Raw genomic sequence first — 15,545 nt, 5'->3', positions numbered from 1 at the left:
GTACTTTGGTCAACAATACCCAGCAGCCACAGGTGCATTATTGCATAAAATCATTTTATATTAAGGTTGGTTTTGTTTCCAAATCTAGCTCCTTTAAAACCTGCTTGTTACTGATTGGTTAACACAGAGTTTACAGCACACTGTAATGTAGCCGCAGATATGAGGAAATTTCAGTATTTTTATTAATGCACAGACTGACATTTTATATCATGGCACCCATGTTTAGCTGTGTTGTCATTAGTCAGCAGGTATGCCTTTGCTGCTTGGTGCCCACAAGTGTTTTAAAAAAGTGACGCTTTAAAGAAACTGAAATAATTTGTTTTAGACAGTAAGCGTGTCACACTTTAAAGTCAAATTTGAGCTTATTATATCATCACTGTTTCAAATTAGCTTGTTTTCATTAGAGTAAATAACCCATTAACTCTACATGGACCCAGTATCCATCTATGGTTAACCTAATATTGTATGTAAATATGTTCAAATATAAAATCAATGCTTTACACTTTTGGTGACTTGTTCTTAAATGCAGTCTCATGTAAAAGACCTCAGATGTGTCTGTTCTTCCCAAACACACAGCCATGCCGATGCTGGAGGTCATCTGCAGCCTGATTGGCTGGCTGTGTCTCTACTTCTTGTTCGTCTGCACCTTCACTCAGCGGGGACCCGAGTGGAACTGTCGCCTGGTCACGTTGTCCCACGGCGTCCTCATAGTGCTGCTCACAGCCTACGTTGTTTTCGTAGACGGACCCTGGCCCTTCACACATGCAGGTCAGTGGATCAATAAACATGTTACCAATGCAGTTACAAAGTATAGTTAGTAATTTAATTTAATTTAATTTAATTTAATTTAATTTAATTTAATTTAATTTAATTTAATTTAATTATGCTCTCTTTCTGGTCATGGTGTGATGTAAATTCAGAATGGTGCTAATTATAGCCGTCTACTGTCCTCACTGAGAGTTAACAGGATCAGCAGCATGGTGCTGATGTTCAGCATATTTTAAAATTTAATGAAAAGTAAAGTACAAATCAGTTTGGTGGGTAATGGAGGTGAAACACATCCACAGTTTGCATTAAATGAACCAATAAGTCGGTTAATTAATCACCGAGTGAAAGGATTAATGTAATTAGTCCATGAATGAATCAATATAAGCACAGAGTTTTAATTTGTTTGTGAATTAAAGACAGTTTTTCAAAAAATGTACAAATGATTATGATTGAATTTAAGTCGGTATAATAAATTAAAATAAAAGTACATAAAAATAGCTGTACCAGGATGGTACATGTGGTAGGGCAAAGGATGCTGAAGATGGAGGTACCAGGCAGGAGGTTAAGAGGAAAAGCACAACAGAACTTCTGGTGCAACAGAAGCTAGGGACTGGGTAAGATGGAGGCAGATGATTCTCTGTGGTGGCCCTTAAAGGGAACATCCAAAAGATGAAGACAGTAAAGAACCAAGCAGTCAAAAACCTACAGGTACAGGTGTAATTTTCCAAAAAGTGGGTTTTATGGTACCGAAAAAGACAAAGAAATATATCAAAACCACAAACAAATGTAAGTAGGTTATTTTAAGACATACGTGGGCCCATAAAAAGAGGTCAGCTAAACAGGATCCACTCAAAAATACTGCTAACCAAAAAACCCTGACTTATCCAAATGAGCACAATTCAAACTATGATTTCATTCTCATAAGTATTGAGCCTCCAAACCCAAGCTCTCTTGATACAGCTTTAAATATAAGGACTCCTTCCACTGAAGCATCTCTAAAGTAATAATCTCAGTTTTATAGGCGACTTCATTATAAACCAGCTTTTTACAGTTTGCCTTTAAGTGTGCAGTATACAGAGATGCACGGTATGCTTTAAACACCTTCACGTTATTTCTCCAAGCACTAAATTTGCATTAAAGAATTTTTTCATGTGCATGTATCACACAGCATAGCATGCAAATATCTTTATCATACAGCATTTATTCTGTTATTAGGAATCTAAGATAAAACCACCAACCACTTCACCTTCCCTGTGGTGGAGCTGAGCATGCAAGGAAACCAGCAATAAATGAAGGAAATAAGGATGCAGCATTTTTGGAGGGGTCTTTTTGGTTAATTGTGTTGGTTTTGCAAGCAAGCAGACAAAGTTAGCAGCTATCTTGTGAACATAGTGGATCATTTAGCAGCTAAACAATCACATGTGTTTCTTAGGAGTTGATGGAAATGAAAACAAAGCTAAAAAAAATTTAATCAAAGTGAATATTGAACATTTTTTCCTTTTAGGTGGACACATTCATGACTTTAAATGAATGCTAATGCTACTCTTTGTCTCTTATATATGTGCAGCTCCAAGTGTTTGCTAACCTATTGGCCTTCAGCTAGTTGAGGTGGTTTCTCTGACCAATAAAGAAAATACTAAATACAGATGACCTTCTTCTTATCCATCCACCAGGTACAGAAAACACAGAGCTCCAGAGCTTCGCCCTGGCTGTGTGCCTCGGCTACTTCTTCTTCGACATGGGTTGGTGTGTATGCTACCACACGGAGGGCCCCGTCATGCTTGCACATCATGCTGCCAGTATTGCAGGCATCCTGCTGGCTTTACTGATGGGAGTCTCAGGCTGTGAAACCTGCGGGGTCATCTTTGGCAGCGAGATCACCAATCCCCTGCTGCAGACCCGCTGGTTCCTCCGCCAGGTGGGCCTGTACGACAGCCTGCTGGGCGACGCGGTGGACCTGCTTTTTATTTTACTGTTTGCCACTGTTCGCGTGGGAGTCGGCACGGTGATGTTTTACTGCGAGCTCACCTCTCCTAGGACTTCACTGATAATGAAGCTTGGTGGAGTGGTTATGTATGGGCTGGCGTGGGTGTTCATGGTTGACATAGCCAGATTTGGCTACAAGAAAAGCAAGGCTAAGTATAAAAGGTGGATAGAGAACCACAAACTCAAAGACATGGACAGACAAAAGGTGGGTGGACATTCAGACAAGAGTGAATGAAAAGCTAATGTTCTGTTTAAGGGCTTCAAAAGCTCTAAAGGTGCTATGTACAGCATGAGAATAATAAAAGATTACTAAATATTTTTAATATGATGTATATTATGAGTCCCCAAATCAAAGAGAAAAGTTATGTATGCGTATCATGAGCACGCTCTAACCTTGTTTTAAAATGCCATGGGCTGCTTCATAGAAAAAGGTTTAAGTTGTATTAGCAACAGTTAGTAGTCTAAATGTCTGATGTTTTTGCACCTTACCCAAAAAGTACCAGCAAATTTATAGTGATGGAACAAAACATTCATAGCACAGAATGTCCTGGAGTATTACTACAGAAATCATCCGAGGAGAAACTCCATGATAGCTACACTGTGGGACTCTATACAGGGGTGCCTCCAGATTTTTATCATAGGGGTGGCCATATGGGGGCCACTAAAAAATAGGCTACTTGAAAAATATGGCGAAAGAAAAGAATTATATGCCTATTTAATTTCCTGCAATTAAAATTGATATAACTGAAAATAGGTACATGTGAAAACAAAATAAGATTTTGAAATCTATACTAAAGTTGTTTTAATTGATTGATTCATTGATTCATTTACTGGAAGTCCCAACCATCACTTTAATGATTCTCAGCACAGCCTAGCAGAAGCAGCTTAAGATTCATTCTCACAGAGTAGAGTTAACTCTAAGAGCAAACTTGTTCAGGAAAACAAGTCAGTGTTGGATCATGTAAGAGTGTGAACTGTTGTCTGTCTCTATGCTGGCCCTGAGATGCAACAGGATCTGTCCAGTCCTGCATCTGTCCAGGGATTGGCACCAGCTTTTCTGCAGCCTGATATGGATCAAATACCTGTAAATAATATGGTAAACAAATACTATCAGTCACTGTGTATCAGTCACTATCAGACCTTCATGTGTTTCAGAAACAACTATTTACAGGTACAAAACAAATATTCTTTCGGAATCAAAACAGTTTTATCTGCCTGTCACTAAAATATTACCAGCACAGAACAGTCTTGCTTCGGGGGCAGCTTGGTGGGGCACCTGTCTCTATCATATAAACATGTTATAGTGGGAGAAGCACATGTGTAATCAGAAAACACATCAAATCTCAGTGGGGAAAATAGTCATGCTGGATATCTATACTGATATAGATAACTTTTGAAATGAAAGGATGACACTTGGAAATTAAATGGAAATGAAAAGAATGAACCTATAGAGGACTGAATTCAAAGACACCCCCACAATCAAGAAATTACACAGTAGGCTAGTCCTTTTTGCTTGTATGCATGCTCCTAATGAGACGACGGATGGTGTCCTGGGAGATCTCCTCCCATATCAGGGCATCACTGAGCTCCTGGAACGTCTGAGGTGCAACCTGGCGGCATCAGATGGACCACAACATAATGACCCCGAGGTGATCTGTTGGATTTATGTCAGGCGAGTGTAGGGGCCTTTTCAGTGGTATCAATTCCTTTATCCTTCAGGAACTGCCTGCAAACCATGGCCACATGAGGCAGGGCATTGTTGTTTGGAGATGCACAGCTATACCGCCACAGACCTTCACTGACCTACCACCAAACTGGCTGTGCAGACAGATGTTACAGGCAGTATAATGTTCATATGCACAGAGCGCCAGTGATGGACCTGCCAAATCTACGGCAAATGCCAGTCAGGGTCCACAGTGCCAGTCAGTGAGCACAGGGCCCACTCAAGCACGTCGGTCCACCCTCATCAAGTCTGTTTCTGATTGTTGTTTGCTCAGAGATTTTTACACCTTTTCATAATGGAGTTATTGTTACTTGCCATTTGGAAAAAGTAGCAAATTATCCCGCTGCGTGACATATGCGAGTGGTTTGTAGGACATCTCAGCTATTTTGCATTTTTACAAAATGTGTCAAACACTTTGTTGTTTTTTAACTACCACGCGTGCTTTGGAAATGTTCCTGGATGTAGAGTTCAGCTAAAGGAGGGCACTGATCATGTAGCTTTTCTGAATTACTGCTTAGTGACCAACATCTAGGTTGTATTGTGTTTTTATTTTGTTGAATTATTTAATTAAAAAAATACTAATTTAATTGGTAATTCTGACATCTTGTCTCCTTTTTTGTTACTTTCACACATCCTAAGGACTTTTCAGGGACAGCACCTGTATAAGACTGATAAAGTTTTTTCATAAAGTTTTAATAAGTGTTTTAAGGTGTTCAGTTAGGTTGAGATCTGATGGCTGCAAAGAGCATATATAATTAACAGCTCAGTTTTCTAATCATCAAACAGTTCTTTGACCCACTTCCCTTTGGATCACTCAGAATCTCTTCTAATGGGACAACTGCACTGAAACCAGGCTCAACAGCATAACAAAGTCACCTCATTGTAGCATTCACATTTTTTCCCTTTAATTTAGTCTAAATGAGTTTGAAACATCTTTGTTTGAGCTTTGTTCCTTGGGAGAACCTTTATAAAATATAGATCTGATGCAGTACATTTTGGGAAGAAAAACATGCAATATAAAGTGTGTTTTAATCAAGTTTCATTCAGTACTGTAGATACATGTTTGCTATTAGATGTTTTCTGTTAGTTTGTCGTTTCCACTGCTGTTCCATCATGTTAGTGTTTTCCTTTTTGTTTTTTTAAGGACTTTTTTGTGAGCATTTTGTCTTTTTTTCCATCTCCATTGTGTTTTATTTAATGTCTGTTGTGTTTTTAAAAAAAATATTTTTCTTTAGTTTTGCTAGGCCGCTGTAGTTGACTATATACTAGACTAGAAATAGTAATAGTAAATCTCATTCACTAAAACTGAAGCACAAGCTTGTATATGAATGTAGTATATTATATTTCCTTCTCTGGTATAGAGGAAGGCCATATTATATACTACATACATTTAATAAAGATGCACCAAAACCATAAAAATTGTTAAGTTTCATAAGTCAGAGCACGTGTGAAAACTATCTACACAGGTCAAGCGTGTTTTGTTTTTAGTTTTCTTTTCTATCAGGATAAAAACATGCATTTAAATGCCATTAAGTTACTAAGTTGGGCATTTTAATATGGGAAGCTGCCTCCAGAGCTTGTCTTAAGTAGACATTCGATGAACTGTTTTCGGCACTTATTCGCTCTTAGCAGCATGAAGAGGTGAAACTGTACTTTACAAGACTTAATCAAAGACGGCATCTATATTGATGCATTTAAATTGGTCAAATCCTGTAGAGTCCCACGTTAAGTAGGCTAGCATTAACTGACAGGTTACACTCCACTGCTCCTTCCTTCTAGCTCTAAAAACACCAGATGATTAGACCCATAATTTAAAATCAGAGGTTTCATAATGGGTCCTTACAAACTGATGTTATACTCCTCTTGTATGTCTATAGAGTGGATCTGATTGAGAAACCAGTCAAACTGTATCCCGATACCATAGCAACCTGTCAATCACAAGACTGGTGCATCCTAAACCCTGATTTATTATCGTAATAGGGAATACAAACTAAACATCATGTTCCATTGATGCACATGAAAACTGTTTACTCAGTCAATCAGCAGTAGGGTCATTTTCACATAGACTTCTGTACAACCGGACTTCTTTTTGTAACCAGATGTACTGCCCCCTGCTGGCCAGTAGGACAAAAACAAGTTTAAGGCACTTGAGCATTCGCTTCACTTTTCAGGGCAAAGTTTAGCTCATTTTTTAAGCCAAGTCTGTTATCTCGCTTCCCCATCAAGATGAACTAAAAGTAAACAAAAATTCCCATTCATCTTTTCCTTAATTTTCACAAAAAAGGAGCTTCTTGTGTCATAAACATGTTAACAGAGTTAATAACAATGTAACAAAAAATATAACATTTAAAATAACATTTATAAAATGGATTAATTCTCCTCTTTTTGAGCAGGTTGTGTTAAAGCATTACATGATAGCATGGTGTGAAACAAAAAGGTGCAAGTAAAAGCACGAACAAAATTACTGACATGCAGTCATTGTACAATATACGCCTTTACCCTGAACACAGTCCAAAGCAGTCATCGTTTTTGCCTGAACATATTTATCCACAAACTGGAGCCACGGCGCAGTCTTGTGGCCGGTGAATATATTTTCAGTCCAACCTTAAAAGTGAGGTGCAGATGCCGCGTGAACGTATTTTTACAGATTAAACACAGGTTGGACAAAACAACTGGGAAACCTACAATCAACAACATCAATCAACCATCTGAATCATTATTTTCAGAGTTTTTTGTCCATCTGCATTTTATTTTTGAGTGATTTTTGTTTGTTTTTTGATTTATTGTTTATTTGATAGAAAGATAAAACTGATGGACTGCAGACTGGGGACATTAGTTTTTTGTTTTGTTTGTTTTTTGCTACATTTAAGTGCTTCAGGTTGTTTAAATTCTGTGACTGTTTAAGTCAGCTGCTATACAGCATTGCATTTCTATCCAAAATCATACAGAGGCAATGGTAACTGGCAAGCGTATAGTAATTAGAGGAATACAGATGATGATAACGGACATGCACATAATTAAAAAGATTTTTTAACGCAATTTTTCATCTTGTGAGAACAAATCAATTTATCTAGTAATTTATCTTGAGGCAATTAAACTTGTTTTCTAGTGAGATGAACAAGTTATTTATTTAGTTATGTTATTATTTCTGTTCAGATCTTTCCTACATGGGCGTATTCAAGATTGGTACGGGGTGGCACTGCCCTTCCCCACCTCAAAGAAGTTATTGTTACTTCCTGGTGTCATCGCACAGCTCAGTTACACTGCAAATCTTACAATGTTCAGCGTTACTGGATGAGAGCATGGATAGGAGGAGGGGTTCAATTCAATTACTGTACTGTTACACAGCAGTAAATAATTAAATTATCACCAGTTGCAAAATTAAAGTGACATACACACTAATGCCTTACAGTGATGTAAAAAAAATGGCTATCCCCCGTTCTGATTTCCTGTTTTTTGTATGTTTGCCACACTTAAATATTTCAGATCATCAAACAAATTTATATATAAGACAAAGATAACAACTAAACACAAAGTTCACTTTCTAAATGAAGTTGTTTATTATTAGGAGAGAAAACCAAACCTACATAGCTCTGTGTGAAAAAGTGAATACCCTAAACCTAATAACTGGTTGGGCCACCCATAGCAGCAACAACTGCAATCAAGCGTTTGCAGTAACTGGCAATGAGTCTTTTACAGAGCTGTAGAGGAATTTTGGCCCAGAATTCTTGTTTTTCACCCATTTATTGAGAGGATTTCCCAGCATGAAACCACCTCCTCAGCATCTCAGTCGGATTCAGGTCAGGACTTGGACTGGGCCACTCCAGTCTTCCTTTTGTTTCAGAGGTGGACTTGCTGGTGTGTTTTGGATCATTGTCCTGCTGCAGAACCCTTTGTGTTCTTTTTGGTTTTCATCTTGAACTCTCCCATGCATGCCATTTTTGCCCAGTTTCTTTCTTATTGTTGAATCATGACCTCTGACTTTAACTTAGATATGTGAAGCCTGCGGTTCTTTAATGTTGTTCTGGGTTCTTTTGAGACCTCCTGGATGATTCGTTGATGTGCTAATTTTGGTCGGCCGGTCACTAATGGCTCCCACCGTGGTTCACTGGAGTCCCAAAGCCTTAGAAATGGATTTCGTATCCCTTTCCAGACTGATAGATGTCAGTGACTTTGCTACTTAGCTGTTTCTTTAGATTGTAGCATGGTGTGTTGCTTTTTGAGATCTTTTAGCCTGCGTCACTTTGTCAGACAGGTCTGCCAGTAATCAGGCCTGTTTGGTGAAACTGAACTCAGCTAATTTTCCACACAGGACCAGGCAGGTTTGGATAACTTTTCTCCCTTAATCACTGACACCATCATTTAAAAACTGCATTTTGTATTTACTCATGTTATCTTTGTCTAACATTAACATTTGTTCGATGATCAGAAACATTTAACTGTCAGAAATATGCCAAACACTCAGAAATCAGGAAGAAGGGAAACACTTTTTCACACCACTGTATATAAACATAATGAATTATGATCCAGCAATACAGTATCATGTATTAGACTCAAAGAAAGGTCATATTACATAAGGAGTACTTTTACTTTTATGCAGAAACTTTTTTATTTCTTGTTTAATTGCCTACTTCTTTTGTAGGATTTATTTTAAACTCAAGTCTGGATACTTCTTACATGACTCTGGAACAGCTGTAATGCAAAAAATATTTTAAACTCTTGCACACATGCATGTAATTCTACTATAATGTTAGTAATACTGTATTAAGGCACAGGACTGTGAATATGCTTGAAAAGTGTACCTACTGTTTTCTATGCCACTTCTTCTCAATGTATTTAATTTTAATTGAATTTTTAGATTCCAGTTGGATTCACCAAACCTTGTTCTTGGTCACTCTGTGCCAGTCCGTTAAAAAAGGTCCCTGTTGTCCTCTAATTATTAGGATTAGCCCAGCTGAAGCAGCACATGCCACTTTAGTAATTCTGCAATTCATAAGTAGTCAAGGTAGGTAAGAGCTATTGGGTTTTCCTATAATCTTCACATAATAACAGGAAAACAAAATGCTTCTGGGATAGACCATCTTATTATCTCAATAAATTACCTTTTAGTTTTCTTGAGATAAAACGCTAAATCAACCTGCCATCATAAGAAACTGGGATTTTCACTTTTCCTTTTTTTCTTACTTAAAATGAGACGTTCATGTTAATGAATCAAATCTTAACTATAGAATGTATCCCACAGTCAGTGAGAAATTAAAACTTCTAAATCCTCCAATTTATCTCATAAACTGAGAGCATCGCAGCTGCAAAGTCAAAGTTAAACCCACATAAAGTTCAGTATTAGCACTAATTTGATCAACTGAGCTAAAAGGAACGTCACACTGTTTTGTTTCCATCTGGTGTCACTTGTTAACAACCTACACATACAGTATGTAACACAATAAAAGCAAATTTACAACAAATTCGTATTTAGCTTTTCTGATGCTCCGAAATCAGAATAATGAGAATCATCTTGGTCTTCCTGAAATTGTGTTAATGCGGCAAATACAAGCATCATATACTGTGCGTAAAGTCCAGACCGGTCAAGTGTGCTAGCTTAGCTGAGCTTAGCTAAGACTGAAAAGCAGGGAGGAAAAAAACACCTATCGCAAACTCTAAAGCCCACTGATTTGTTAAGGTCTTAGAATTTAAAATTAAAATAGAAAATACCCAGACAACCACTCGTCACTGGGGAACAAAGTGACTGGTGTGATTGCTTTGGCCAATAGACTGCCACAGCTGCCTGTAGTTTGCACGAAAGAGGCTGTTTTGTCTGCAAACAACTTGAAAACTCACAAGTCAACTTTAAAGTTTCTGGTTTTTACTGCTAAGCAAGTAGTTGTCGAATGCTTTTTAAGATAAGTTGACATCTTTCATGCAAGCTATGGACAACCAATAGAATCTGCTAGCGATCAAAGGGTTTGCAAGGAGCATTTTTTTGCTGCAGCACCACATACCTCTCTGCAACCCTCCAGAAACCACCGGTGGAATACACATTTGAAACTGACACGTCTATGAGTCTTTGTATAGAAATCACAGCATTAAACCGCCTTACTATATTTGTGCTTGTAATTGAAAAAATATACAGGGTGTAAATTTGTGAGCTTCAGAGTTTTTGTTAGATATTTGATCCAAAGCAGACCGTCACCTGCTTAACATTAAATGCAAAGCTTGGCTAAAAACAGCATTAAATCCCACCTGGGTAAATTTTATGGTTGGAATGAGTGTTTTAGCCTTCCATTTTGGCATTTTATTGAGCACTTGTATATCGACTCTATCTATAATGTAGAGGTTATTTTCTATTGCAGGTTTTTACACTGAGATTTGAAGAGGAAAATCTTCCTTCAGTACTGGTCACAGTCATAATGTCTCACTTCTTCTCTGCTGAACATCTGTGACGTCAGATGGTCGGCTTAGCCTTTTTCCATTCATTATATCCAGTGTTTCAGATAATTTATGCAGTCAGTGATTATTATAATTATAGTAAAAAGTGTCCATGAATAACTCGGTGATATGTCTCTTCTGCTCCTGCTTTGTGAAAGAGTTTATAGTGGAGTAATTCAGACTGCGACGATGACCCAGTCCTTTGAAGTAGGAGATCAGACATTAATCCTTTAGTGGTAAAAGGTGGAGGAAGGTGAGCACGCAGCGACATGAAACTTGGCTCTGACAGCCGAGAGAGCAGGAAGCCTTTTGTCACTGAATCCCATCTGAAAAAATACCAGAAAGAGAGTTTGAAATACAAAACATTAAAGCGAGCGCGAAGCTGATGAAAGTGAGATGACCGAGAGAATTAAAAACACACCGTTGTTGTCATCGGAGTCTGTGGCTGCGTCGCCGTGCGTTTGTCGCAGTTCGTTGTACTTCAGCTCTATGTCCTGGAAGCAGATCATCATTACAGCACAACTGACTGTGGCCCACAGGTCAGACACAGATACAGCCAAACTGACAAAATGGGCTTAAATGCAGGAGTCAAAACAGGAATTTAGAAAAAAAATGTTCTCTTAATGCAGAGATGGTGATTGCAGAGAGACATTTTACCTGTAAATATTAAAGCAGCTGTAAACACACACTGGTGTTAGAGTAACCCTTTAAAGCACTAACCATTCAATAATTCCCAGAAAACTACATTTTTATTTAAAATCAATAGTTTGAATCACCTGACAATAAAAAAATATGTAATATTAATTTGCACATATGAGATTTAATTTGGATGATATTTGCTATATTCTGCATTTTTAAATGTGTTACTAAAAATGTAATTAAGTAATTAATATTGTGCAACTTGTTTAGATTTTTCTTTTTTTTTGGGGGGGGGAGGAAATCACACTTACAATGACGTCTCAAAAACTCACAAAAACTGTAACAATTATTAAATAGATATGACTCTCAGCTTTACGGTCTTAAAGCTGTAAAAACTATTTTCCTTGATCCTCATCTCTTATTAACAGACCAGAGGTATGGTCCAGTTCATACCAGTGGTTATCTGAGACACTTATAATAATACGATGATTATATTGTTCATTCAGTTACATTTCGCGTCGAAGTTTTTAAGAATTTAGGAGAAGATACATATGTTAATTACAAATTAAAAACACATTTAAATTACATTACCTGGGGGAAAATCCAGATGTTTTTCTTGTGTTATGTAAAAGATACTCAGATGCCAGTTAATGATTTGAATTTCAGATACTCTTCATTTACTGTAGATTGTTTTTGTTGTTGTTGTTGTTTTTAGGCCTGACACTTCTTCTTTTCATCCTTCACACCATGCTAAAATGCCAAGTTTGACTGATGGCTCTGTGGGAATCACCTTATTGATGCTAAAAATGCTATTTTATCCCTGTCAGACTGTGTTACGAGCTAACACACACAGTCTGAGTTAACACAAGATAACAAAGTGCCTAAGGACTGAAGGAAGGACCACTTTAAAAAACTACAAAAATGTCTGGGAGAAAAATATAAATACAAAAAAAGTACACTATGTTAGAGGGTAGAAAAAAAATATATAACTGAAGATGTGAGGAGGTAAATATATTTTTGCATAATCTTAATACAAACAGAGAACATGACTTCATTAGAAGAAGTACATCCAAATGCAAACCATCCTCCAGACCATTTATTTTTCAGGCTCTGATTTATGAAAAAATAAAGTCTAGTTTAGTCGAAGAGTAAGCAGGACTAAGGTTTTTCCTTATTTATGTACCAAATTTAAAATCTTTTAAAAACAAACCTGCATCTGGGCTTGGATCAGTAGTTTTTTTTAACCTTATAACGTTTGTGTCTGCTTGTTAGGCAGCTGCTGAACATCTAATGAGTAATATATTACTTTTCTGAGCAATGACCCCAAAACTGCTTACTTACTGCATTAAACATTTGGCCCTAATATTGCTGTTCAAGTAAAAAGAGACATTAAAAACACAACAGCATTGCTATCACATGGTCATTTTGTGCTTTTTAGTGCAAATATATGAAAATCATCCCCTGGCTACAAACAGCTGGTAGAGAAAACAGAGATCTGGTGTGGTAGGGCAACACTCTCCAGTAGATTTAACATCACAAAGCTGACTCACTGAAGGCGAGACATCCCACCATGTTTAGGTTTTGCGAATACAGAAAGCAGCCCTCAGATACTAAGGTACCTTAAGATACTGCAGATCGGCCTGTAGGAGGCGCAGGTGGGTCATGAGCTGCCGACTGAGGTTGGGGCCTCCGCCTCCCATCTGCGAGGAAGAAGACAGCAGTTTCCTCATGTCGATCCCAACATCACTTCCAACTCCGACATCATCATCAGTGCTGCTTTCCTCAGAGCCGGGGAAATCCAGGACCACAAAGCCACCTGGGTGGAGATGCAGATCAGGAGATGGTGAGATAGTTACGCAAGTACATTTTGGTCATTAATTCTTATTACTAGAGTACAGCAGTACCATTACGTTCAGCAGCCTCAGGTGGAGGCTGCAGGTCTTCTTTCTGTAAACTTTCAGACACCTGGCTCCCATCACAGGTAGCAGAGGGCCCCTCTGGGCTCTCAGGCAAAGAAGGACTCGACTGACTCCCACGGGCTCCACTCGGCTTGCTCTCCTCCGTTTCCTCCTCTGCTTCTCTGCTTAACATGTGTGTGAAGACTGCCTGCTTCAGCATCGCCACTGAAACAGACATCAGCGGTTATTTCCCTGATGTGAATGTCAGCATATTCTCTTTAACATTAAACACTGGTTCTGCTGGATGTTTCTTCCTGTTGAAGGAAACTTTTTCCTTCCTACTGTTGCCAAGTGTTTGCTCAAAGAGGATTCTTTGATTGTCTGGGCTATATGAATAAAACTGAATTTATTTGAATTAACCTGAGCTTAATGGTAAAACAAAAATTTCAGGGTCAAAACTATCCACAGTGCTTACTGCTACCGACAGGTAATCAGGACTTACGTGTCTTTAGAGCTTCTTCAGCTTTGGAGCAAGGCATGACAAAAGCATTGTGCGCTTCTTCATTTTCAAGGGCAATGCCAAGCCGCGAACCTTCCTGCAGCAGTCTCTCCGCCAGCTGCCCATCCAGGAAAGCCTCTAGCTCCGCTTCATCCACCTCTCCATTCTGCTCCTCTTCCTCCTGCCTGTCTGTCATTGGCAGCTCCTCTTCTTCATCTTCTGATCTCAACCCATCGAAGGGGTTCAGACTCTCCGGTGGATCTTGAATGTCTGAAGTAGAGGCGGCCTCTTTATCGGAGATGCTGATATCTGGGATTTAAATTAAAAATGTGATGAAGCATTAGAAAGAAAACCATGAACAACAACAGGGTACACATGGGGGTAAAAGATTTATAGGATTTTTTCTATAATTTTTCACATTTATTGATTTGTGCTGACAGATTTCATTCATTTACTACAGCAGCACTTTTTTATTACGTACAAAGACTGAGGTGCATTGTTGAAATTGAACTTGTGTTTGTAGTTAAACATCGGTGGAGTTTCGCTGGTTCAGTGGGCTGCATGTGACCCATGATGTAAAATTAATTTGACATCTATGATTTAATATATCATTTAAAAAAGCCATAGATTCATCTATCCATCAGTACTTTTGGTACTGACAAACACATATAGATACCTGCAGAATGGACACTCTGCGTCTCATCTTTGCTCAGTTTAGGCATCCCATTGTTGATTATATTAATAGCATCCCGCTCCGCACTGAAACACATTTACATTGTAAACAGTGAATTAAAAAAAACCCACAAAAACAACACAAAACTCAAACAACAATACCAGTGACAATGTCTGCAGCATTAGCGGACTCACTCAGACTGAGGTGGAGGCGTGTCCCTCCTGTGGGGTTTGGCCTTCATGGCGTCCGCACACTGTGTGATCAGATGTTGCCACCTGGAGCAACAGAGGTGACACAGCTGGATGAAACAGACTAAAAGTGATGAGATGAAGCCGCAAGAGCATTGTTTTGGTGCGACACTCACATTCTCTGATCAGACACCGTCTGAGCCGTCAGCTCGTAGATCTGAGCCCCGTTTTCGGACATGGACAGAACGAAGAAAGACTTGTTGTCTGATGAAGAGAAAATTTCAAACAAGGATTGGTCCACATGACACAAAAGCGACATTTGCATTCAAAATAGATGGTGTACATAGAAAAATATACAGAAACTAATGTTACTGACATGAAAAGACAAAGAAACTTGTGAAGTTAAGTTAAAAGCTAAGGTTAGCATGCTAAGTTCTCAGTGAGGATCTCACAGTAAAACTGTAATTCCTACAATGGCTGAGGAAAGTTGGCATGCCAACCAAAATCTTCGGCATCTTCGACACAATTGAGAACATAACACTATCTCTGTGTTTTTATGGGTGTAAAAAAAGGTTCTAAACTTATTTCAGTGAGCTAAATACTGGTTTAGTTAAATGCTAAACTAAGCTAAGCTAAATGTTGAGCTAAATGCTGGTTTAGCTCACTGGAGAGACCAGGCGACCTATTGTATTGTTTGAATCCACACTGCGGGATATACTGAATGTCTTCCTCTGGTCTTTTTTTCCAA

General features: G+C 38.4%; 2 protein-coding genes across 2 annotated transcripts in view; one reads left to right on the top strand and one right to left on the bottom strand.

The window, feature by feature from the left end:
* The first annotated feature begins 578 nt into the window (after positions 1–578).
* LOC116328494 (TLC domain-containing protein 5-like) lies at positions 579–3,321 on the top strand. The gene is made up of 2 exons (XM_031750303.2): positions 579–768; positions 2,442–3,321. Exons 1-2 carry the CDS (start codon positions 579–581, stop codon positions 2,987–2,989), a joined length of 738 nt encoding a protein of 245 aa, XP_031606163.1. The 3' UTR covers positions 2,990–3,321.
* A 3,103-nt stretch (positions 3,322–6,424) lies between these two features.
* Positions 6,425–15,545, bottom strand: part of LOC116328509 (rho guanine nucleotide exchange factor 12-like) — a 48,913-nt gene continuing 39,792 nt past the window's right edge. The window contains exons 29-36 of the mRNA XM_031750317.2: positions 14,974–15,061; positions 14,804–14,884; positions 14,613–14,695; positions 13,940–14,245; positions 13,444–13,662; positions 13,159–13,355; positions 11,322–11,394; positions 6,425–11,226 (exon numbers count right to left, since the gene is read on the bottom strand). Of these exons, the coding sequence (XP_031606177.2) occupies positions 11,213–11,226; positions 11,322–11,394; positions 13,159–13,355; positions 13,444–13,662; positions 13,940–14,245; positions 14,613–14,695; positions 14,804–14,884; positions 14,974–15,061 (1,061 nt within the window). The 3' untranslated portion in view covers positions 6,425–11,212. The remainder of the gene's footprint in view (positions 11,227–11,321; positions 11,395–13,158; positions 13,356–13,443; positions 13,663–13,939; positions 14,246–14,612; positions 14,696–14,803; positions 14,885–14,973; positions 15,062–15,545) is intronic.

This window comes from Oreochromis aureus, linkage group 10 (genome assembly GCF_013358895.1).
Source record: "Oreochromis aureus strain Israel breed Guangdong linkage group 10, ZZ_aureus, whole genome shotgun sequence".
Taxonomy (NCBI): domain Eukaryota; kingdom Metazoa; phylum Chordata; class Actinopteri; order Cichliformes; family Cichlidae; genus Oreochromis; species Oreochromis aureus.
The sequence above is the reverse complement of the archived record's forward strand: the minus strand, read 5'-3'. Positions and strand labels throughout refer to the sequence as shown.